Raw genomic sequence first — 23,658 nt, forward strand, 5'->3', positions numbered from 1 at the left:
GCATCAATGCCTTCGTCTTGCAGGAACTGCTGACACACTCCAGCCACATGAGGTCTAGCATTGTCTTGCATTAGGAGGAACCCAGGGCCAACCGCACCAGCATATGGTCTCACAAGGGGTCTGAGGATCTCATCTCGGTACCTAATGGCAGTCAGGCTACCTCTGGCGAGCACATGGAGGGCTGTGCGGCCCTCCAAAGAAATGCCACCCCACACCATTACTGACCCAATGCCAAACCGGTCATGCTGGAGGATGTTGCAGGCAGCAGAACGTTCTCCACGGCGTCTCCAGACTCTGTCACATGTGCTCAGTGTGAACCTGCTTTCATCTGTGAAGAGCACAGGGCGCCAGTGGCGAATTTGCCAATCTTGGTGTTCTCTGGCAAATGCCAAACGTCCTGCACGGTGTTGGGCTGTAAGCACAACCCCCACCTGTGGATGTCGGGCCCTCATATCACCCTCATGGAGTCTGTTTCTGACCGTTTGAGCAGACACATGCACATTTGTGGCCTGCTGGAGGTCATTTTGCAGGGCTCTGTCAGTGCTCCTCCTGTTCCTCCTTGCACAAAGGCGGAGGTAGCGGTCCTGCTGCTGGGTTGTTGGCCTCCTCCATGTCTCCTGATGTACTGGCCTGTCTCCTGGTAGCGCCTCCATGCTCTGGACACTACGCTGACAGACACAGCAAACCTTCTTGCCACAGCTCGCATTGATGTGCCATCCTGGATAAGCTGCACTGCCTGAGCCACATGTGTGGGTTGTAGACTCAGTCTCATGCTACCACTAGAGTGAAAGCACCGCCAGCATTCAAAAGTGACCAAAACATCAGCCAGGAAGCATAGGAACTGAGAAGTGATCTGTGGTCACCACCTGCAGAACCACTCCTTTATTGGGGGTGTCTTGCTAATTGCCTATAATTTCCCCCTGTTGTCTATCCCATTTGCACAACAGCATGTGAAATTGATTGTCACTCAGTGTTGCTTCCTAAGTGGACAGTTTGATTTCCCAGAAGTGTGATTGACTTGGAGTTACATTGTGTTGTTTAAGTGTTCCCTTTATTTTTTTGAGCAGTGTGTGTGTGTATAATATATATATATAATATATATATATATATATATATATATATATATATAAACATATTATACCTGTACTAATATGTATTTAATCATATAGTCCCTCAATAGATATTACACTTTTATCATATCAGAAGCAGGGGGGTATGCACCCACTATTGCTGCCACTGTTCCCTTGAAGCTGTGTTCTCTAGAATTCAAAAAGTTAAAACAAATTCCAAATAGTGCAGCAGATAAAGCTGTTGTACTGCTTGTTAATCCTGGTTAGTCTGTTTTAGCCTTGTCCTTTCCACAGCACACAGCTTAAATGGGTTATCCAGGAAAATATATTTATCCTCAGGATAGGTCATCAGTATCAGATCTGCGGGGATGCAGCACCTGGGACTCCTGTTAGAGCTGTTAGAAGAGGCATTGAGCACTGCGGCCTATTCCTAGGTCAGTGACATGACTGTACATCAGTCACATGGCCTAGTTGCAGCTCAAATCAATAGGGCTGAGTTGCAATACCAAGCACTGCCACTACACAATGTACGGGCTGTCCTTGTAAAGCTGCTGGGAGCCAGCATCGCTCACTAGAGCTCCGGTGACCGCAGCGGACCCTGAAACAGCTGATCATCAGGAATACTGGGACTTGGACCCCCGCTGATGTGATAATGATGACCTATCCTGAGGATAACTCATCATTATCTTTTCCAGGATAACCCCTTTAAAGGGAATACTGATTTCTAGTTGTTTTTATGTCGCAGGAAAATGTAAAATAAATTGTCAGATGTTAAAGAGAATCTGTCACCAGCGACCTCCCTATTGAACTGTGCACGAACACACAGATCTAGTTCACCTGATTAAAACACTGTTTTTCTTTTAAATAGCAATACAATGTCAGCTCTCAAGACATGCAAATATGTCATAATGGAAATGGATAAAATACAATAAAATATATACATAGAAAATGAATGATATCCCCCAATAAGTCCACTGATACAGGCAATAATGGGTACTCCACTGATACATTGCATTTAGATGAAAAACAGTCTTAATAGTGACTTCAATAGAGTACATCCTCCATACATCCAATATGAGCCTTTGACTTGTGCGCAATTTTTATGGTAAAAATAGATCTGCACTGTCCCCTTATTACTGCTCGCTTATCATTAAAAACCTGTGCTCACATAGATATATTATGATTACTTGTTAAATAACGTAATGTAAGTAACACTCACTTACTGTACCACTTACTTTCTACCATCTCCTTAATGCAGCGCTTCCTGGCATCCCGTAATTGCTTCTAATAATGCGCGCATCGCACATGTATAGTAGAGCCGCGGTTTTTCCTTTTTTTTTTCTAACATTGTTTATTTTGTTTCTCTTTTGAAGCTCTGTTCCCAAGTTATGATATTTTTTTTATATGCAAATTAGGCCTTTGGTGCAATGAGGGCATCATCATTGCTCTTGTTGCACCCAATCTCTGCTCCTTTCTGTGACCAGCCCCTTCCCCACTGCTTTGTCACAACCTGGCCCTGTCAATCAAAGCAGCCAGGGAGGTGCTGGCCACAGAAATGAATGGAGATTGGGTGCAACAAGAGCAATGATGATGCCCTCATTGCACCAAAGGCAATCATCAGGTGAACCACAGCTATGGGTCTATGCAAACAGTTTCATAGGAGGTCGCTGGTGACAGATTCCCTTTAAAGGGTTTCTGTTACCAGAATTAACCCTCTTAAACCGTCTGACATCCAACTCTGCTATTTTTATGTTTATTGATGGCCCCGTTGCTGCACAATTCTTACTTTTGTAATATGCAAATTAGCCTCTAGGAGCGGGTGGGGCGCGTTGCTCCTGCCCCTAGAGGCTCTGTTCTCCCACCTCATTCCACGCCCTTCTATCCTTGATTGACAGGCCAGGCTTCGTCTCCTCCTGCTGGCCCTGTGTGCTGGGAAAGTCTTGCACTTGCGCAGTGCCGTTTAACCAGCACACAGGGCCGACAGGAGAATACAAACGCTGGCCTGTCAATCAAGGATGGCAGGGCGTGGAATCAGGTGGGAGAACAGAGAAACTGGCTGACCTGTTGCATGTGCACTTGGCAGCTGAAGGCATCTATATTGGTCCCATGTTCATATGGCCTGCATTGCTGAGAAAAATGATGTTTTAATATATGCAAATGAGTCTCTAGGAGCAATGTGTGTGTGTGTGTGTGTGTGGGGCTGCCATTACACCTAGAGGCTCAGCTCTCTCTGCAACTGCCTCACCCCCTGCACTTTAAATAACAGGTCCAAGCAGTGTAAAAATCATCATGTTTGGTCCTGTCAATCAAAGTGGAGAGGTAACAGCAGTTACACAGAGAGCAGAGTATCTAGGTGTAACGGCAACACCCCCGTTGCTCCTAGATCCTCATTTGCATATATTAAAACCTCATTTTTCTCAATAATCCGGGCACATATGAACATGGGACCAACACAGATGCCTTCAGCTGCCAAGCGCACATGCAACAGGTTAACCAGTTTCATAGGTATAAAATTGCGGACAGATGCCCTTTTAATTAATAGGATTGTAAATTTGTCAAATTTGTCAGAAATACAGAGTGTTGCGCTTTGGCTTCCACATTTTCTGGAAGTGATTGACGCACATATACTGGGAAGTTGGTGGTACAGGGCATATAAAGTCTGATTGCCATAGTAAAGCCACCCCTTTTAATAGTGTGTATCCTCACGGGTGCTTTATCTGTAAATGATTTGTCATCTTTAATATATTCTCCACAATAAATTCTAAATGTAATTTGTTATATGTGATAATCAACAATTAAATCCAATCATGGTCCCATGCTTACATACGGAGGCTGTAAAATTAAAAATATACTGTATTTTTTTTGTAGGAAATCTTTCCAAATCTGACAAGGAACTAATCATTGTAGCCACCAGTGCAAACAACAAGTGTCCTTATTGTGTAACTGCTCATAGTGCATTACACAGAATCTATTCCAAGAAAAGAACATTAGCCGACCAGGTAAATCTCAGCTTCATATTATCTCACCAATGGTGGTCAAAACACTGGAGTCATGACTTGATGGAATTCATCTTCAACGTTACAGCTCAGTCTTAGGATCAGCCTTCCACCATACAAAAACTTACTGTGTAGGGTCCCACCATGTAGAGGTCTCAGTGGTACTCCTGGCCGGCTTTCTCCAGATCCTGATAACCAAGAAGCCTACATGAAGTAGTATGACCACCAGTCTAAATAGGAACTAGCAATGAAAATATGTAATATTATATTGAGGATGGGACTCACCGCCACACTGTAAACCCTTTAAAGGAAGGGGCATTTATTAAAGTATTTATGCCATGATTGTGGTGTCAAAAAGTCCCAAATTATGGTGAACACTGTATGTGTGCCATACTTTATGACTTTTTGAGCTTCTGGTGAGAAAAGGGGTGTCAGTTAGTGGGAGAGGCCTATTGTGGCCTTCCAGATTTACTACAACTGACGCCAGAAACTAACATAAGCTATAGCTCAAATCTATGCCAACCCCTACCTGACGTAGTTTCTGGCACATGGAGTTCCAGCGATGCATCTAATTTATTAAGAGGAATCAATATTCATAGAAAACAATTCTTGTAGTTAATGTCAGCAATACTATGCGGCAGTGGTTGCAATTAAAACCATAGACCATACTCCTGCCCTCCCCGTCAACATGTTTGCCGTGTTCTGGCGTCCTCAGGATTCTATGGGGCACTGGCAAAAGAAGTTGCAAAAAGAGGTTTTAAAATTTCTCATGATCGCATCTACTAGGCGCTGGTCCCACAAGCCTGATCAAAGATTGCATGTCAATAGGTGCCAATCATCAGTATAGCAATAACCAATTATAAAGGTCCCAGTGCATAGTTCAGACTTTATACACCAAGCAGACAGATGCCAATGCCTAGGGCTTAGAATCGAGAGTGGTAGGTAAATGGGGAATGAGCCATATAACAAGTTGTGCAAGAGTAGGATATCTTGCTTATATTTAAAGGGAACCTGTCACCAGTTTTATGGTGTCCTAACTAAGGGCAACATAAATAAGTGATTGATTCTCTTAGCACAATGCTGGGTCACTTTCTTTAATTGACCCAGTCAATCTGCCAACATCTTGTATTGAAAAGCTCCAGCTGATAATGATGAGTCCTGAATATTTATGAGCTCCTGACTCTCCCCGCCCACCTGCTGCTGAATGACAGTTTGTTTCCATATGAATCACGCTTGACTCAAATCAGCTCATTAGCATGCGGCATCTTTGTGTGTATATTACGAGGTAACCATCTGTCACACCAGTAAGTGAATACATCTAAGGTACTTTTTAGTAGTTAATGATTGTATATAATTAGTTAGATTATAATCAAATATCCACATGACAGGTTCCCGTTAATATCATTTATTAGGGTACTTTCACACTAGCATTTTTCTTTTCCGGTGTTGAGTTCCGTCACAGGAGCTCAATACCGAAAAAAAACTGATTAGTTTTATCTTAAGATATTCTGAATGGAGAGCATTTCATTCAGGATGCATCAGTTCAGTTGCTCTTACTTTTTTGGGACGGAGAAAATACCGCAGCATGCTGCAGTTTTATCTCCGGACAAAAATCCTGAACACTTGCCGGAATGCCGGATCCGGCATTAGTTTACATTGAAGTGTATTAGTGTCGGATCCAGCATAAAGTGTTCTGGCAAAACGGAACCGGTTTTCCGGTCTGCGCATGCGGACCCATTCACTATGCAGTGCTTCTTTGGGGTTTCTCTCTGTGCCTCTGCACCACAAAAAAAAGTGTTTTAGTATATATAGAGGGTCATTTATCAAACTGGTGTAAAGTAGAACTGTCTTAGTTGCCCATAGCAGCCAATCGGATTCCACCTTTTATTTTGGACCGCTGCTTTGGAAAATGAAAGGTGGAATCTGATTGGTTGCTATGGGCAACTAAGCCAGTTCTACTTTACACCAGTTTGATAAATAACCCCCATAGTGTTAAACAATATCCCAGCAGTATAGGCTGAATACGTAAAACATTTGTTAGGGTTTCGCCAAACTTATGTATAGGCGCCAGCCTCTCTAACTTCTGTGCATCCAGCTCCAGTTCTAAATGTAAGGCTACTTTCACACTTGCGGCAGAGAGATCCGGCAAGCAGTTCCGTCGCCGGAACTGCCTGCCGGATCAGGCAAAATGTATGCTAACTGATGGCATTAGTAAGACTGATCAGGATCCTGATCAGTCTTAAAAATGCCTGATCAGTCGAAAAAATGCATTGAAATGCCGGATCCGTCTTTCCGGTGACATCCGGCAAAAACGGATCCGGCATTTATTTTTTCACTTTTTTTCAGTCTGCGCATGCGCATACCGGAAGGACGGATCCGGCATTCCGGTATTCTGAATGCCGGATCCGGCACTAATACATTCCTATGGGAAAAAATGCCTGATCCGGCATTCAGGCAAGTCTTCAGTTTTTTTAGCCGGAGATAAAACCGTAGCATGCTACGGTTTTCTCTTTTGCCTGATCAGTCAAAACGACTGAACTGAAGACATCCTGATGCAAACTGAACGGATTACTCTCCATTTAGAATGCATGGGGACATACCTGATCAGTTCTTTTCCGGTATAGAGCCCCTGTGACGGAACTCTATGCCGGAAAAGAACAACGCAAGTGTGAAAGTAGCCTAAGACAGCTTCCGAGCTGTCTTACATTTAGACCATTTTCTACGCCTAAAACGTGGTGTATATTGACACATCTAGGGTTTCTAAAAAAAATTCTTGACTTGCTTAACAAGGGGCAGGGCTTGGCGTAAAAGGGGGCACAGCCTAACATGTGTCGGTTGTTCCAATAGTTTGCCACAATTCTGACACAAAAATCTGGTTCAAAGTAACCAATGAATAGCTGGCATTGAGTCAAAGAAAAATGTCTATCACTGCACCAGATTTCTCATCCAGCCGGATTCCCTATGATAAATGTAGTGCATAACTAGGCAGTGTATGTAAGCTTATGCCATCATTAGAATTTGTAAATCTAAGCGAGCATGTGCAAAAAACACCAGAAACTTACCAGAAAAAAGTGGCAAAACCGATGGTGGCAAAGAAAATCAATGGGCTAATTCTGATGTTCTTTTTTTTTTTCTGAAACCAAAGCCAACTTCATGTATTTGGGAACCTAAAAGGGGTATTGCAGGACCCAGTGTGCTCTGCAAACCACCTTAATTACACATAACTCACCTGTAGAAAAAAGTTTGTAATATACTTACAGTTGAAGTTGCATGGATCAGCTGCTGGGTAACCCGGTCAAGTGATGCTCCTCTTCTGAAAATCCTGCTTCTGCCAACATCACATTCTTTACCAAGTTTCTGCTGCTGGGTATGGATAGGATGTCACTTCCACAGCCCAGGATGGGGGAGGTACTGTGAAAGGGATCAAAACTATGTCTCTCCTTGTCAAATGTGCAAGCTCCCGAATCGTTGCCATCGGTGCATGTGCCATGGAGAGGAGTAGTTCTGGTACTGTCCACAGGCCCTCTCCTGTCTTGGGCTGTGGAAGGGACCTGCTGTCCATGGCTCAGAAACCTGGTAACAGACATGACATCGTCTGAAGCAGGAGTATTAGAAGGGTAGTGTCATGTGAGTGGCCAATCCATGCAACTTCGATATGATAAGTATATTACATACTATCTTCTACAGGTGAGTTTATTTATAGAGTTTCTTCCTGCAGATGTTTTTGTTAAGGTTGCCACATCTGTGTCCCAATTTGAAGTGACATATGCCCCAGACTTAACGGGGCTGTCCAACTTTTACTAAGTGAGGGCCTTAAATGATTGATGGGGGTCTGATGTCCCACACCCCACTGATCGGGTATATTGGCATAGTTCTGTTGGCAGACGTCAATGGGAGTAGTGCTGTAGGAACAAGCTCCCTCCACTACAAGGTTGATTGTGCTATGAAGTTCCAGCACCTAAACAGCTGATTGGCAGGGGTGCAAGTTGTGAAAGAACATCCGATAAGCCAGAAACCCCTTTAAGGCATTGTACGTCTCCAATGTGTACCTATCTCTATTACATGATACCTGTGTATCCGCCTCTGTATTCACCAAACATGCAATTTAGGGCAGGAATATGCATTGACATATGGTATAAACTTTATCAACTGGATTAGTGGTATGAGCTATGCAGACTCCTCAGTGGTCATGTTATGGAAAAGAAGTCTAGAAAGAACCTTTTAAAATCTCTACATCATGGGACCCTAAGTGAGTAAGACTATGCTGTAGTTGCCGACTGTCCTGATTTTTAGAAACAGTCCTGGCAAATTCATGCTGTCCCTGGCTGAAAATGGAAAGGGTTAATGTAAAATTCGCCCATAAGTGGATGTTCCCAAGGCAGGGGTTAGATACCCTGATTTTACAACTAAAACGTTGGTAAGTATGCTATGGTGAAAGTAGTACGGTAGATCAACTATAAATTGCTCTCATTCCTGGACATTATTTTTTCATACTTTTTCCAGTACCACATTGCATCAAAATTTATATAAACATGTAAAAGTTCTTTGATCCAGCCCCAGTTAGATTTGGATTGGGTTGAAGATCTTCCTTAGACAGTTTTAGGCCCCTTTCACACGGGCGAGTATTCCGTGCGGATGCGATGCGTGAATTGAACGCATTGCACCCGCACTGAATACCGACCCATTAATTTCTATGGGGCTGTTCACATGAGCGGTGATTTTCACGCATCACTTGTGCGTTGCGTGAAAATCGCAGCATGCTCTATATTCAGCGTTTTTCACGCAACGCAGGCCCCATAGAAGTGAATGGGGTTGCGTGAAAATCGCAAGCATCCGCAAGCAAGTGCTCGTCTGTCTCCTTCTCGTCTGTCTCCTTCTTTGCTGAACAGAACCTGTAGTGAGCATTCATTCCAGGACCTGTGGTGACGTCACTCCGGTCATCACATGATCTTTTACCATGGTGATGGATCATGTGATGACCGGAGCGACGTCACCACAGGTCCTGGAATGAATGCTCACCACAGGTCCTGTTCAGCAAAGAAGGAGACAGACGAGATGCCGGCAGCGCCAGCAAGTGGATTAAGGTGAGTTAAAATTATTTATTTTTTTAACCCCTCCAGCGCTATTTTACTATGCATTCTGTATTCAGAATGCTATTATTTTCCCTTATAACCATGTTATAAAGGAAAATAATACAATCTACAGAACACCGATCCCAAGCCCGAACTTCTGTGAAGAAGTTCGTGGTTGGGTACCAAACATGTGCGATTTTTCTCACGCGAGTGCAAAACGCATTACAATGTTTTGCACTCGCGTGGAAAAATCGCCGGTGTTCCCGTAACGCACCCGCACATTTTCCCGCAACGCCCGTCTGAAAGAGGCCTTAGACTTTTATGTATCTAAGGCCCCTTTCAGACGGGCGTTGCGGGAAAATGTGCGGGTGCATTACGGGAACACCCACAATTTTTCCGCGCGAGTGCAAAACATTGTAATGCGTTTTGCACTCGCTTGAGAAAAATCACGCGTGTTTGGTACCCGAACTTCTTCACAGAAGTTCAGGCTTGGGATCGGCGTTCTGTAGATTGTATTATTTTCCCTTATAACATGGTTATAAGGGAAAATAATAGCATTCTGAATACAGAATGCATAGTAAAACATCGCTGGAGGGGTTAAAAAAATAATAATAATAATTTAACTCCCCTTAGTCCACTTGATCGCGTAGCCCGGCATCTCCTTCTGTCTTCATCTTAGCTCTGTGGAGCAACAGGACCTGTGGTGACGTCATTCCAGTCATCATATGATCCATCACCATGGTAAAAGATCATGTGATGACCGGAGTGACGTCACCACAGGTCCTATTGCTGCACAGAGATCAGATGAAGACAGAAGGAGATGCCGGGCTACGCGATCAAGTGGACTAAGGTGAGTTAAATTATTTTTATTTGTTTTTAACCCCTCCAGCGATGTTTTACTATGCATTCAGAATGCTATTATTTTCCCTTATAACCATGTTATAAGGGAAAAAAATAATGATCGGGTCTCCATCCTGATCGTCTCCTAGCAACCGTGAGTGAAAATCGCACCGCATCCGCACTTGCTTGCGGATGCTTGCGATTTTCACGCAACCCCATTCATTTCTATGGGGCCTGCGTTACTTGAAAAACGCACAAAGAGGAGCATGCTGCGATTTTCACGCAACGCACAAGTGATGCGTGAAAATCACCGCTCATGTGAACAGCCCCATAGAAATGAATGGGTCGGTATTCAGTGCGGGTGCAATGCGTTCACCTCCCGCATCGCATCCGCGCGGAATACTCGCCCGTGTGAAAGGGGCCTTAGAGATGTTATGTTTTAACTGGTGTGTAATACTATAGTATTACTGTGTTTTACTGCTCTGATTAAACTGTGTTCCTTTCTCTAGGTCATTGTCAATCCTGAGCTTGCAGATCTCAGCCCTCGAGAACGGGCCATTCTGGAGTTTGCTTTGGCAGTTGCCAAGCCAGAAAATATAACTGAAGAGCATTTTAGCAAACTTGAGGAACATGGTTTTGATCGTGAAGATGCATGGGATATAGCTATGGTCACTGCATTTTTTGCCATGGCTAACCGAATTGCTCACTTTACTGACTTGCGACCAAATGAAGAATTCTATACAATGGGGAGACTTCCCAAGGAAACCTCTGAGGAATCGAAATAAGAGTTCTGTTACAAAACAGCTTCAAATTATCAGGGCAAGTGGCCTTGTGTGAATTCACTGATAAACTGTTACTACTCAGGTATTGGCTAATCTAAAAAAAAAAACAACTATATATAAATTTGTGTTTGTACATTTTTGCACTAGAACACTAATATCAATAGTCTGTGTGTGAAAATGTACATGAAAATGTGTATCTTACAAAAATTACATAATATTTTTATTTTTTTTGTAATTATATAATTTCATTAGACATCTGTAGCAATCTAGATACATCTAGTCCAAATTCATATAAATTAGTTATGTTTTTTTCAGAGATTATTATGTTACAACGCTACACATAACTTTGCGAACTACATGGATGAACCAGGTCTACCAGAATGGGAGTCCGGAGGAGGGACCCCACTCTATGATGTCCTTTTTCCCTCACAGGGCATATATAATTATACTGTATTCATCAGACAACCCATTTATGGAAAACCTTGTTCATATGCTCATAAGTAACAGCCATTTGAAAGGATATTTCCACCCAAAATCTGAAAACTCAGTAATTTTATTTTCCATTGCTGCTGCCATTTTTGCAAAAATGACAACTAGATCAGCCTCCATAATGATTGTCATTTTTGAACCATTGTCACACAGGGTAGATTTACTTTAAAAAGGGGTTGTCTGCTTTTTACTACTGATGACCTATCCTAAGGATAGGTCATCAATGTCATATCAGCGGAGGTCCGACTCCCAGCACCCCTACCAATCAGCTGTTTGAAGAGCTGTGAGCGCTGCCTTCTCTGCTCTGTTTACCTGCTCACTGCATCTATTGCAATGGATAGCAGGTGTAATTACAAGTGAGGGCTTCCCATTCACTTCTATAGGACTGCTCTGTCTGTTCAAGTGAATGGGGACGCCATACTTGTAATTACACCTGCTCACCACCACAATTGCTGCGCCGAGCAGGTAAACAGAGCAGAGAAGGCAGCGCCTGTACGAGAGCAGCTGATCGGCGGGGTTGCCGGGAGTCGGAGCCTCGCCGATCTGATATCGATGACCTATCCTGCGGATAGGTCATCAATAGTAAAAAACTGACAATCTCTTTAAGGCCTCACGCACGTGACTGTATATGTTTTGCGGTCTGCAAATCACAGATCCGCACAGCATGGATACCAGCTGCATGCATCCCGCATTTTCCCATTCCATGGGTCCGGCACTATGTTACAAATGCCTATCCTTTTTTTGTGGAGCCACATAATGGACATACAGATGCAGACAGCACATGGTGTGCTGTCCACATCTTTTGCAATGAATGGGACTGCATCCGATCCGCAAAAAATGTGTATCGAATACAGACCGAAAATACGGTTGTGTGCATGGGGCCTAATTTTTGGGTGGGAGTGCGGTGGGCATTTGTTTTTGGAAATAATGCCTTTTGCTTGCCCCCAATAGATAAAAAAAAAAAAAGCTACTGAAGCCCAATACTGCAGAGTGAAAATACTACATTTTGGATATCTGACAAAACACTCCAGTAAAGCTGGGTAGATAAGTGAATGGCACTAGTGGAATATATGAATAAATCAAGCTAGGCACACATGAGCTCCAACAACCATTCCAATATGTATCAATTTTGGATGTAGGAGGGGAAAGGATACTGCATGCAAGTATTTTAGCAAAAAAACTAAAGAAACTGTTCTCATGTAGCAAATTATTTCAATGGGAAATAGATGTTTTGAGCAGTGGTTTGATAAACACCACTAACAACTGTGAAAATTAATTCTAAATAAATTGTACTATAAGGCAGTTACAGAAATGTCTGGTGAAACTGTGTTTCCTGCTACATTGGTGCTCTATTAATGACACCAGTACAATCTAAAGTGGAGTCTACATGATGGAGGGAGCTATAGAGGAGCCACGCTTCACCTACAAAATATCTTGTTACAAGAATGATCATATTTTATAAGTTTACAATAATAAAATGTATTTTGCACAGAGTGAATGCATACACCTCTAATATAAAGATTCCTTATGCCATATCCTTTAATTTTTTCTGCAATATAACTGTAGAAAAATATAATAAATACTTATGTCTTGTATTGACTTTTGTATTCATCTCATTTAGACTATAGCATGCAAGGCCTGTCAAAACTTACAAATTTACAAAAAAATAAAATATCAGTTAGTTTTGAGACTATTATTAAAGATCATCTGTCAGCATGATCTACCCTATTAAACCAGGAATACAGCCAGATAGTGTTGATCATGCCGATAAAAACAATACCCTGATTATGACAGTATGTTGTCCCATTGATGAGAAATCAGATTTTTATTCCTATGCAAATAAGCTTACTTGAGCACCAAAAGGTTGGCCAGAGCCCTCTGAGCACCAGATTGTTATACCCCTTCAGTTTTAGTCCCTTCCCTTGGAATGACAGGGTGAAAGGACCTGGTGCTTGCTAAGTGGGAATCTTTGCTGTTTGATGAGCAGTAGAAGACACACCGCGCAAGTGGCTCGGACACACGGGGCAGGCATAAGAAGACTGGGCTCGACCAGAAATCTAGTGTGGTCAATCCAGGGGAAGGGGGGAGAGAGTAAAGCTAAAGGGGAGTACCCTTCCCTTAAATTGACAGGGCAATAGGTCTCGGTGCTTGCTAAGTGTGAATCTGGGCTGCTTGGCGAGCAGCAAAAGATGCACTGTGCAAGGGGCGAGACTGAGACACATTGAGCAGGCATAAGAAGACTGGGATGGACCAGAAATCCAGCGCTTTCAATCCAGTGAAGGAGAAGGGAATAAAGCTCAAGGGGAGTAACCATTTGGTGCTCTAAAGGCTCTGTCCAGCCCCTTGGTGCTCCAATAATCTTATTTACATATGAATAGAAATCCAGTTTTCTCATCAATGGGCTAACGTATGTTATAACCAGGGTATCCTTTTTATCAGCATGATCAACCCTACCAGGTTGTATGCCTGGTTTAAAAGGGTTGATCATGCTGACATATGCTCTTTAAACTTTCCATTATCCTATTTCTCTGTAGGTTCCACTGGTTTTGGCTTACAAATACTGATTTTTTTGAAAGTAACCTGTCTTGGTCATGTCATGGTTTTTATGAGTTTAGAAAAATACAGCAATAATCAAAAAATTTGGCAAACTTTGCGGAACTGTACTTTGATGAACTTCCGTTCAGTAGAACTGTGGAGGTCGAGGCCACCTAAAACCAGCCTTGCATTTTGTTAATGCAATGCATCAACCCCATTTCTCTGCTTGGAAGAAGGCATATTCCAGAACCTACACTTCCTAAAGATGTTCATGTATGAGATAAAACACATTTGAAAAATTTGCAGTGGCCAGTAACTTCTGTCTGCAAAAATGTGATCAGCCAGGTTGAAAAATGTCAGCTTTTTTTCCGTTGAAACTGCATGGCATGATTGAAATTCAGCCAATCATTTGCCATCATACTCAAGTCTTGGAGACTTGAGTATGTTTAGTAAGTTTCCATGACAGTGAACTTTAGGAATCAAACATCTTTATTAATTTACATGATCCGTTCTTTTTTTAAATGTAATTTGGGGGTTTTGACTGGGAGCTGTAGGAGGCTGTTTTGGCATATCTGGAGAAATCATCTTTTCAGTGGTCTGTGTTATAGAGGGGTTGTGGTTATGTATATAGGAAGGCTGGAGTAGACATGTAGGTGAGACAAGCAATAGTGTAAACTGCTGACAGGTTTGAGGTCTATATGCAGGGTAGGTCATTTCTGGGGTCAGTGTACAGGGAGAGGACAGATCTGTTTTAAGAGTGGTGGTCTCTGTTTTGCATTACAGGTTTCCTGAGATCTGAAGTTTTAGGGGGTCTGTATGTATTTAGGAGTGTCTGGAGTCTGAGACCCCTAGCATTTTTTTAAATAAAAAAAAGTGTGGGGTCCCCCCTATTTGCATAACCAGCCAGATACAACAAAACAGCAGCAGGCTAGCATTATCAGGATGGGAAGCCCCATGGTTATTGGCCCTTGCCAGCCTAAATGTAGGGCCTGGCTTCACTTCAGATGGTCAGGTACTGTATTGTACCCAGCAGAGATGAGCGAGCCAGTTTGTAATGAGCCAGGTTCATTACGAACTTTCCAAAATTTCATCCGCCAGCCAAACCTGAAACTTCAGTGTTTTTTATTTCAGACGAATCCAGTAAAATGGCGCATAGCAGTGTCTGAAAGAAAATGATCTTATGGAAAGTGTACAATCACAATCAAGCTGCTGTTCTACTGTGAGGTACATTGACGGGAAAGGCTAGAACGAAGAATAATTGTGTAGAACAGGGGAAGGCAGGGTCAGCCAGGGAGTGAGAAGTGAGGAGCTGAGGCTGGAGAACATCAAAAGCATATTTCTTTTAAGTTTTTTTTTGGTCATTTTAACAGAATGTGTGGGTGGGGGTTGTAAGCTCAAAACTGTAAACACGTGTTTTATGTTTTACCATCGAGACTAGATAGCAAATGTATTATTTTTTTGGGGGGGTTTACATCTCTAACTAATAACAAGAAATCCTAGGCCAAAATCTGTGTATGTGCATCTTCAGGCACTTCAAGTGTTGGTAGGGTGGGGGGGGGGGGAATAATTGCATTTAAAAAATCCAATAAATTAAAAAATATTTGCATAGTAGGTTGACAACTTGTGTTTTACACTACCGAAAGCTTTTTTCTGAATCTGCATATTTTAACGCACAGAAAACATTAGGCCCAAATGTGTTAGTGGTGCCGATACTACATTATTTCCAAAGTCAACTGTCAGTAGCAATGTCTTCAGTTTGTGGAAAGGGAAGGGTATCCTACTTCCTATCCGCCCAGAAGTAATAGTAGTAGTATGTCACAATTGTCCCAGCTGACTTTGAAAAGGCGCAACATTATCATTGAGAAGAAAGAGGATGATATTGTGGATTGGCAGTGCAGTGGCAGCACATCCAAGACACCTGTCGATTGTTAAAGCCCTTCGAAGAGGCCACAAAGTTTGTCAGTGTAAGGACAACTGTGGCATGAACAATCTAATTCCTCTCCTATTTATCTTAGAACAGATGCTGAAGCTCATACAGCAGGGGATGGCAGAAGAAAAGTGAATGCATTTTGCTGCCTGCCCTGTAGCTGTTGGGGATCCACAAGGAGAAACTGCCATGGAGGAGGAGAAGGATGAGTAGCTGCCACTGGAAGAGGAGGAGGTGGAGGAGCAAGGGAATGATTACGGCATTGGCCATCCTGCTCTATAACTACAAACCGGATTCCCAAAAAGTTGGGACACTAAACAAATTGTGAATAAAAACTGAATGCAATGATGTGGAGATGGCAAATGTCAATATTTTATTTGTAATAGAACGTAGATGACAGATCAAACGTTTAATCCGAGTAAATGTATCATTTTAAAGGAAAAATACGTTGATTCAAAATTTCACGGTGTCAACAAATCCCCAAAAAGTTGGGACAAGTAGCAATAAGAGTCTGGAAAAAGTAAATTTGAGCATAACGAAGAGCTGGAAGACCAATTAACACTAATTAGGTCAATTGGCAACATGATTGGGTATAAAAAGAGCTTCTCAGAGTGGCAGTGTCTCTCAGAAGCCAAGATGGGTAGAGGATCACCAATTCCCACAATGTTGCGCAGAAAGATAGTGGAGCAATATCAGAAAGGTGTTACCCAGCGAAAAATTGCAAAGACTTTGCATCTATCATCGTCAACTGTGCATAACATCATCCGAAGATTCAGAGAATCTGGAACAATCTCTGTGCGTAAGGGTCAAGGCCGTAAAACCATACTGGATGCCCGTGATCTCCGGGCCCTTAAACGACACTGCACCACAAACAGGAATGCTACTGTAAAGGAAATCACAGAATGGGCTCAGGAATACTTCCAGAAACCATTGTCAGTGAACACAATCCACCGTGCCATCTGCCGTTGCCAGCTGAAACTCTACAGTGCAAAGAAGAAGCCATTTCTAAGCAAGATCCACAAGCTCAGGCGTTTTCACTGGGCCAGGGATCATTTAAAATGGAGTGTGGCAAAATGGAAGACTGTTCTGTGGTCAGACGAGTCACGATTCGAAGTTCTTTTTGGAAATCTGGGACGCCATGACATCCGGACCAAAGAGGACAAGGACAACCCAAGTTGTTATCAACGCTCAGTTCAGAAGCCTGCATCTCTGATGGTATGGGGTTGCATGAGTGCGTGTGGCATGGGCAGCTTGCATGTCTGGAAAGGCACCATCAATGCAGAAAAATATATTCAGGTTCTAGAACAACATATGCTCCCATCCAGACGTCATCTCTTTCAGGGAAGACCCTGCATTTTTCAACAAGATAATGCCAGACCACATTCTGCATCAATCACAACATCATGGCTGCGTAGGAGAAGGATCCGGGTACTGAAATGGCCAATCTGCAGTCCAGATCTTTCACCTATAGAGAACATTTGGCGCATCATAAAGAGGAAGGTGCAACAAAGAAGGCCCAAGACGATTGAACAGTTAGAGGCCTGTATTAGACAAGAATGGGAGAGCATTCCTATTTCTAAACTTGAGAAACTGGTCTCCTCGGTCCCCAGACGTCTGTTGAATGTTGTAAGAAGAAGGGGAGATGCCACACAGTGGTGAAAATGGCCTTGTCCCAACTTTTTGGGGATTTGTTGACACCATGAAATTCTGATTCAACATATTTTTCCCTTTAGAATGGTACATTTTCTCAGTTTAAACTTTTGTTCCGTGATTTATGTTCTATTCTGAATAAAATATTAGAAGTTGGCACCTCCACATCATTGCATTCAGTTTTTATTCACGATTTGTATAGTGTCCCAACTTTTTGGGAATCCGGTTTGTATAATGGGGACCAGAGGAGATTCGGCCAGAGAGGAGTTTCAGATCCCACAATCTGGCCTATTTAGATACTTCCAACTCAGGCACGCATGTAAAACACAATTTGGCAAGGATCCGATTCAGCTTGAATATAGCTCTATTGAAAAGATTGCAAGACAAAAAGAGGTGTGTAAACCAGTGTCTTCTTTTTACATGGAGCTTACGTTGCAGGCCCTATCACCGTTATCCAAATCTTTGACCAGATGGAAGGTAGACATTCCGCAACTAGAGGATAGACATGAAAAAGAACTAACATATAATTGGAGAAATACGGTAATTTTACCGTATATACGGTATGGAGGTTTGCAGCAGCAGCATCAGGACGAGGCCACAGGGTGGCACAATGACAGTGTGGAGATGGCAGCATCAGGAGGAGGCCACAGAGTGGCACAATGACAGTGTGGAGATGGCAGCAGCAGCATCAGGAGACCTGAGTGGTGAGGCAGCAGCAGCATCAGGAGACCTGAGTGGTGAGGTGGCAGCAGCATCAGGAGACCAAAGAGCGACCCGTTGACAGACTGGAGAGGTGGGTGGCAATACAAGTACCAGCCTAAGATGGTGGGTTAAAGGAGCACTTGGCATCAGATGTGTGGCATCAGGCGGGTGGCAGCATCAGAATCGTAGCTGAGGCAGGTAGCCGAAGAAACCGGTCTCTTTTGTCAAAGTGTTGGTGTGGCACCATGGATGATCTAGTCTGATGCATCAGACATTGGTGGGTGGAAATCCTGGCTGATCCATCTTGACAAAGGTCAGTCTCTCCACATTTTGGGTGGACGGGCGAGTTCTTCTTGGGGTAACTATGGCCCCTGCCACATTAAACACCCGCTGATACCACACTACTGGCCGGGCAGGACAGCTTTTCCAGGGCAAACTCTGCCAGTTGCGGCCACAAATCCAGTTTGGCTGCCCAGTAGTCCAGCGGATCTTCAATGTGTGGTGGCAGGGTGCTGTCCAATTATGCCACCACCTGCTGGTTCAAGTCCTGCTCCAGGTCTAGCTGCTGCTGGTGTTTCTTAGTTTCTTCACTAGGCGGGTGAAGAAAGCTGGTCATCAGCGACTCTAGACTCAAGTTGCTGCTGATGGAGCTGGAACTGTTCCTACCCCCCCAATCCTACCATGGCAGAGGAACGGTCAGACCGATGAGAGGATGGACGATGGTGCAGATAGGCAGCAGCCAACTGACTACATAGGATGTCTCTATAATAGTTCAGTTTGTCCTCCCTCTCAGCGGCTGTATAAAAAAAAGGCCCCCTTTTTCAACCGGTAGCGAGGGTCAAACAATGTGGAGAGCCAGAAGTCATCCCTCTGCCGAATGGTGACAATTCGGCTGTCACTACGCAAGCGAGCATGCATGGGGTAATTTGTGTAAGTGACTTGGAGGGACTCCCTGCCTCCATCTCCACTGCATACTGCCACGGTGTGTCTAGGTCGTCTGCCTCGTCTTCCTCATTGCCCTGTAGCTCCTCTGGCTGCTCCTCCTCACCTGTCACCGGTGTATAAAAACCACCCACTTGGCTACACATTGCTTGTGCTCCAATGTCCTCCTGTTCAGCCCCCACAGGGCTCATGTGGCCATCTAGGCACCACGTCTCCAGTCCCCTGACCAGATTTACCAGCATCTGTTCCAGGACATGAAGCAGTGGAATGACGTTGTTCATCCCGTAGTCATGGCGACTGACAAATAACGTGGCCTCCTCAAAGGGCCTGAGCAAACGGCAGTTGTCATGCATGAGCTGCCACTGGCTGATATCAAAGTTACATAGGGGAGTACTCCTGTCCGCTTGGATCATCAAGAAATCGTTTATGGCCTTTCTCTGTTTGTATAGTCGGTCCAACATATGGAGGGTGGAAACATCGCATATCAGCCTATGTTGGGGGATGCCGTTCTGCCGCTGCAGCTCAAGGAGGGTGAGCTTTGCGGTCTACGAGAGGCTGAAGTGCATGCAAAGTTCCCTGGCCATTTTTAGGATGTCTTGCAGATGGGTGGAAGACTTCAGGAACTGCTTGACGCAGCACCGACACCATGTTCTTCCCGTTGTTGGTCACCATGGTTCAGATTTTGAGTTTATGCGGAGAAAGCCAGGATTCGATTTCTTGATGAAGGACACGGAGCAGTTCTTCCCCTGTGTGACTCCGTTCATCCAGGCAAACGAGGTGCAGAACAGTGTCACACCGCCGTGCCCTGCACATGTGGTATGCTGGAGGGGCACTGTGAATTGTCCCTGCAGTGGAGTCTGAGGCGGACATTGTCACAGGACCAACGGTGTGAGAATGTGGAGGCAGAAGCAGCGTCACCTGGCCAAGTTGCTCGTGTGACTGTGCAGGAACCATATTCACCCAGTGGGCCGTAAAGGACATGTATTGTCCCTGACCATGCACTTTGGCAGTCACCGACAGGCTCAAGGACTGGCCCACCTTCTGTTCTACATACGTGTCCAGGGCTGATACTGCCTTTTTGGCAAATAAATCACGGCTTGCGACTCTCCACCTCAGCTCGGCACAAGCCATCAGTTTTCTGAAAAGTGCACCACTTGGAAAGGGAGGGACTGCAGCACCAGCAACTTGGCCAGGAGCACATTCAGCTTCTGCGCCGTTGGATGAGTGCACACATACTGTTGTCTCTTGCTAATCGCTTCAGTGTAGGAGGAGGAGCATCAGATGATGGGAAGGACAGACAGCTCCCTTTGGCTGAGGAGTCTTGACTGCCTGAAATCGGGTGCGTGGCACTGGGCGATGCAGCGGTTGCTGCGGCAGGCTGGACCACCACATCGGAGCCACGGTTCTCCCAGGCCACTTCATGGAGACGCTGCATATGTTGACGCTGGGCCGCCCACAGATTCTACAAATGGCCATGTTCACCTCCTCCAGAGGCTTAACAAAAAACTGCCACACCGCAAAGTAGGTGATTTTACCCCTAACACTCCGCACTGACTGCTACCGCCACTGCTTCAGTGAACACCTGCACCACTACTTTCCGGGGAGGCTCCTGCGAAGCGGGTGGTCTACCCCAGGCACATTTGGCTCCCGACCTCCCACTACTGCTACACCGCCACTGCCTCATGGGCAAGCTACCACCCTCTTCTCCCGATGATGATGATGAAGCCCCTAATTCACCACATTATCATCATCGAGTACTGTCCGCACGTTACTGATGTCCTCCTTAACGGTCTCTGGGTCAGGAGCCTGACCGCTCACAACACCAGCTCCCACGCCACTCTCCTCATCACTACTTGCCTGCCTACCGGAGGAAGCAGCGGATGTCTCCTCCACATCTTTGATGGACAGTAGCTGCTGACTGTCCTCTACTAGCTCATCCTCACTGTATAGTGGAGCTGAGCCTACAGCATATATTACTTGTCTGGCTGAGGGAAGAGAAAAGGACAGAGGCAGGTTAAGGACAGTTGAGGGCACAGGGCCTGCTCCCAGGCCATGCCAACTAAGGGTTGTGTTTGACGAACCCACCGACTCTTGGCTGGGGGTGTCTGTCACTTGGGATGAAGTGGATGACTGAGTCAACCATTCAAGAACCGCTGGGTTGCTGGTCAAGACACGACCACTAGATGACACCGGGAGCTCAGGCCTCTCGCTGCGACTCCTGCTTCCATGCCCCCTTACTCTGCAACCTGTGCCTGCGCCAGAAACATTTAGGCCTCTGCCCTGTGCAGGGCCTGGAACTTCTCTGTCTGACATACTGTTAGATCAAATAAATAAATAAATAAAAAGGAAATTAAAACACCCCAAAAAAGTCTCTAATTTTCTCACTTCACCACACAATGGCTAATAAGCCCTTTTTTGCCACTAATACACGCCAAAAAGGGCTTTAGAACATATAACTGCACCAACGGCAAATATATATTTTTTCGCCACTAATACACGCCAAAAAGGGCTATAATTTTCTGACTTCACCACACAACAGAAAATACATTTTTTTGTGCCACTTTCACACTTGCGTTGTCCGGATCCGGCGTGTACTCCACTTGCCGGAATTACACGCCGGATCCGGAAAAACGCAAGTGTACTGAAAGCATTTGAAGACGGATCCATCTTCAAAATGCTTTCAGTGTTACTATGGCAGCCAGGACGCTATTAAAGTCCTGGTTGCCATAGTAGGAGCAGGGAGCGGTATACTTACAGTCCGCGCGGCTCCCGGGGCGCTCCAGAATGACGTCAGAGCGCCACATGCGCATGAATGACGTGCCATGCGATCACGTGATCCATGCGCTTGGGGCGCCCTGATGTCACTCTGGAGCGCCCCGGGAGCCGCACGGACGGTAAGTATTCTGCTCCCCGCTACACTTTACCATGGCTGCCAGGACTTTAGCGTCCCGGCAGCCATGGTAACCATTCAGAAAAAGCTAAACATCGGATCCGGCAATGCGCCGAAACGACGTTTAGCTTAAGGCCTTTCAATGGCCATTAATTCCGGATCCGGCCTTGCGGCAAGTCTTCAGGATTTTTGGCCGGAGCAAAAAGCGCAGCATGCTGCGGTATTTTCTCCGGCCAAAAAACGTTCCGTTCCGGAACTGAAGACATCCTGAATGGATTTCACTCCATTCAGAATGCATTAGGATAAAACTGATCAGGATTCTTCCGGCATAGAGCCCTGACGACGGAACTCTATGCCGGAAGAAAAGAACGCAGGTGTGAAAGAGCCCTAATACACGCAAAAGGGCTTTAGAACATATAACTGCACCGCTGAACAGCAAATATATATTTTTTGCCACTAATACACGCCAAAAAGGGTTGTAATTTTCTCACTTCACCACACAACGGCTAATACTTCTTTTGTGCCTCTAATACATGCCAAAAAGAGCTTTAGAACATATAACTGCACCGCTGAACGGCAAATAATATATATATATATTTTTTGCCACTAATACAGGCCAAAAAGGGCTACCACACAACTAGGGCTGCAGTAAACGATTATTTCAGTAATCGAGTATTCTGCCGATTATTTTTACGATTAATCGAGTACTGTAATAAGAAAAAAATGAATTAATAGACGGTTTTCCCTTTATTAAAACACATCAGACCCCCTGCAATCAGTCTCCAACACACTTCGATCCCCCCTGTGTGATCAGCCCAAGTGCATCAGTTCCCCCCAGTGCTATCAGCTCCACTATCCCCCAGTACCTTTAGCTCCCCCCCCCCCCCAGTGTATTCAGCTCTCCCCACCCAGTGCCATCAGCTCTCCTCCACCCCAGTGCCATTAAGACGACATTATACTGCATCCGGCCACAAGGTGACATTATACCTCATGGGGCCACAAGGTGACATACTGTATGAGGCGGTTGGGAACAAGGTGACATTATACTGCATGGGGTGGCTGAGGCCAAGGAGACATACTGCATGGGGTGGGCCAAATGGTGACATTATACTGCAAGGGGCAACAATCCCCCCCACCTTCCAAAAACAATATTTATTAAGTGTCTGCATGGCATAAATAGCTGAGGACTTGCTGGGCTTTGTAGTGCACTTAAGGCCACAGGTTGCTTCTTTAACATTAGCTTATTGTATGATGCAAACACAAAGCATCACCTACCTCAGGCAGTAACAGTGACAACCCCATGACAGCAGCTAGGGCCCACACAGGGTGATGCAATGCAGTAAGCCACACTAACCTGAAACCACTACACTTCCCAGCTGCGCTAAGCATTTGTCTTACTACTAACCAATCAGCGGCCCTGTTATTGCTGCTCTTACATGAGGTGTATATGAGAGAAGCACTGGGATTGGCTGGGAGCAGCTGCCTCAGGGATTGTCATACTGGAATGGAGAGTGCCGGCTCCTGCAATCGCTTCACTCCTGCTCCGTGGTCACGTGACACAAACGAATCCTTGATGCCAAAAATTTGCATTGAGGATTTTTTTGTGTTGAATTACTCGATTTATTTGAGTACTCGTTCAGCCCTACACACAACGGCAAATACTTTTTTTGTGCCACTAATACACGTCAAAAAGGGCTGAACTTCTATACAGCAAAATAAAAGTTTTAAAAGTATTTTCTACCACTGTCCCTAGCGCCTGCTGA

The 23,658-nt window shown here is 44.6% G+C and overlaps 1 protein-coding gene across 1 annotated transcript in view; it reads left to right on the forward strand.

The window, feature by feature from the left end:
- The window catches only part of LOC120989312, a 28,471-nt gene extending 16,952 nt beyond the window's left edge, over window positions 1-11,519 (forward strand). The window contains exons 4-5 of the mRNA XM_040417336.1: window positions 3,939-4,069; window positions 10,488-11,519. Of these exons, the coding sequence (XP_040273270.1) occupies window positions 3,939-4,069; window positions 10,488-10,763 (407 nt within the window). The 3' untranslated portion in view covers window positions 10,764-11,519. The remainder of the gene's footprint in view (window positions 1-3,938; window positions 4,070-10,487) is intronic.
- Window positions 11,520-23,658: the final 12,139 nt, after the last annotated feature.

This window comes from Bufo bufo, chromosome 2 (genome assembly GCF_905171765.1).
Source record: "Bufo bufo chromosome 2, aBufBuf1.1, whole genome shotgun sequence".
NCBI lineage: Eukaryota > Metazoa > Chordata > Amphibia > Anura > Bufonidae > Bufo > Bufo bufo.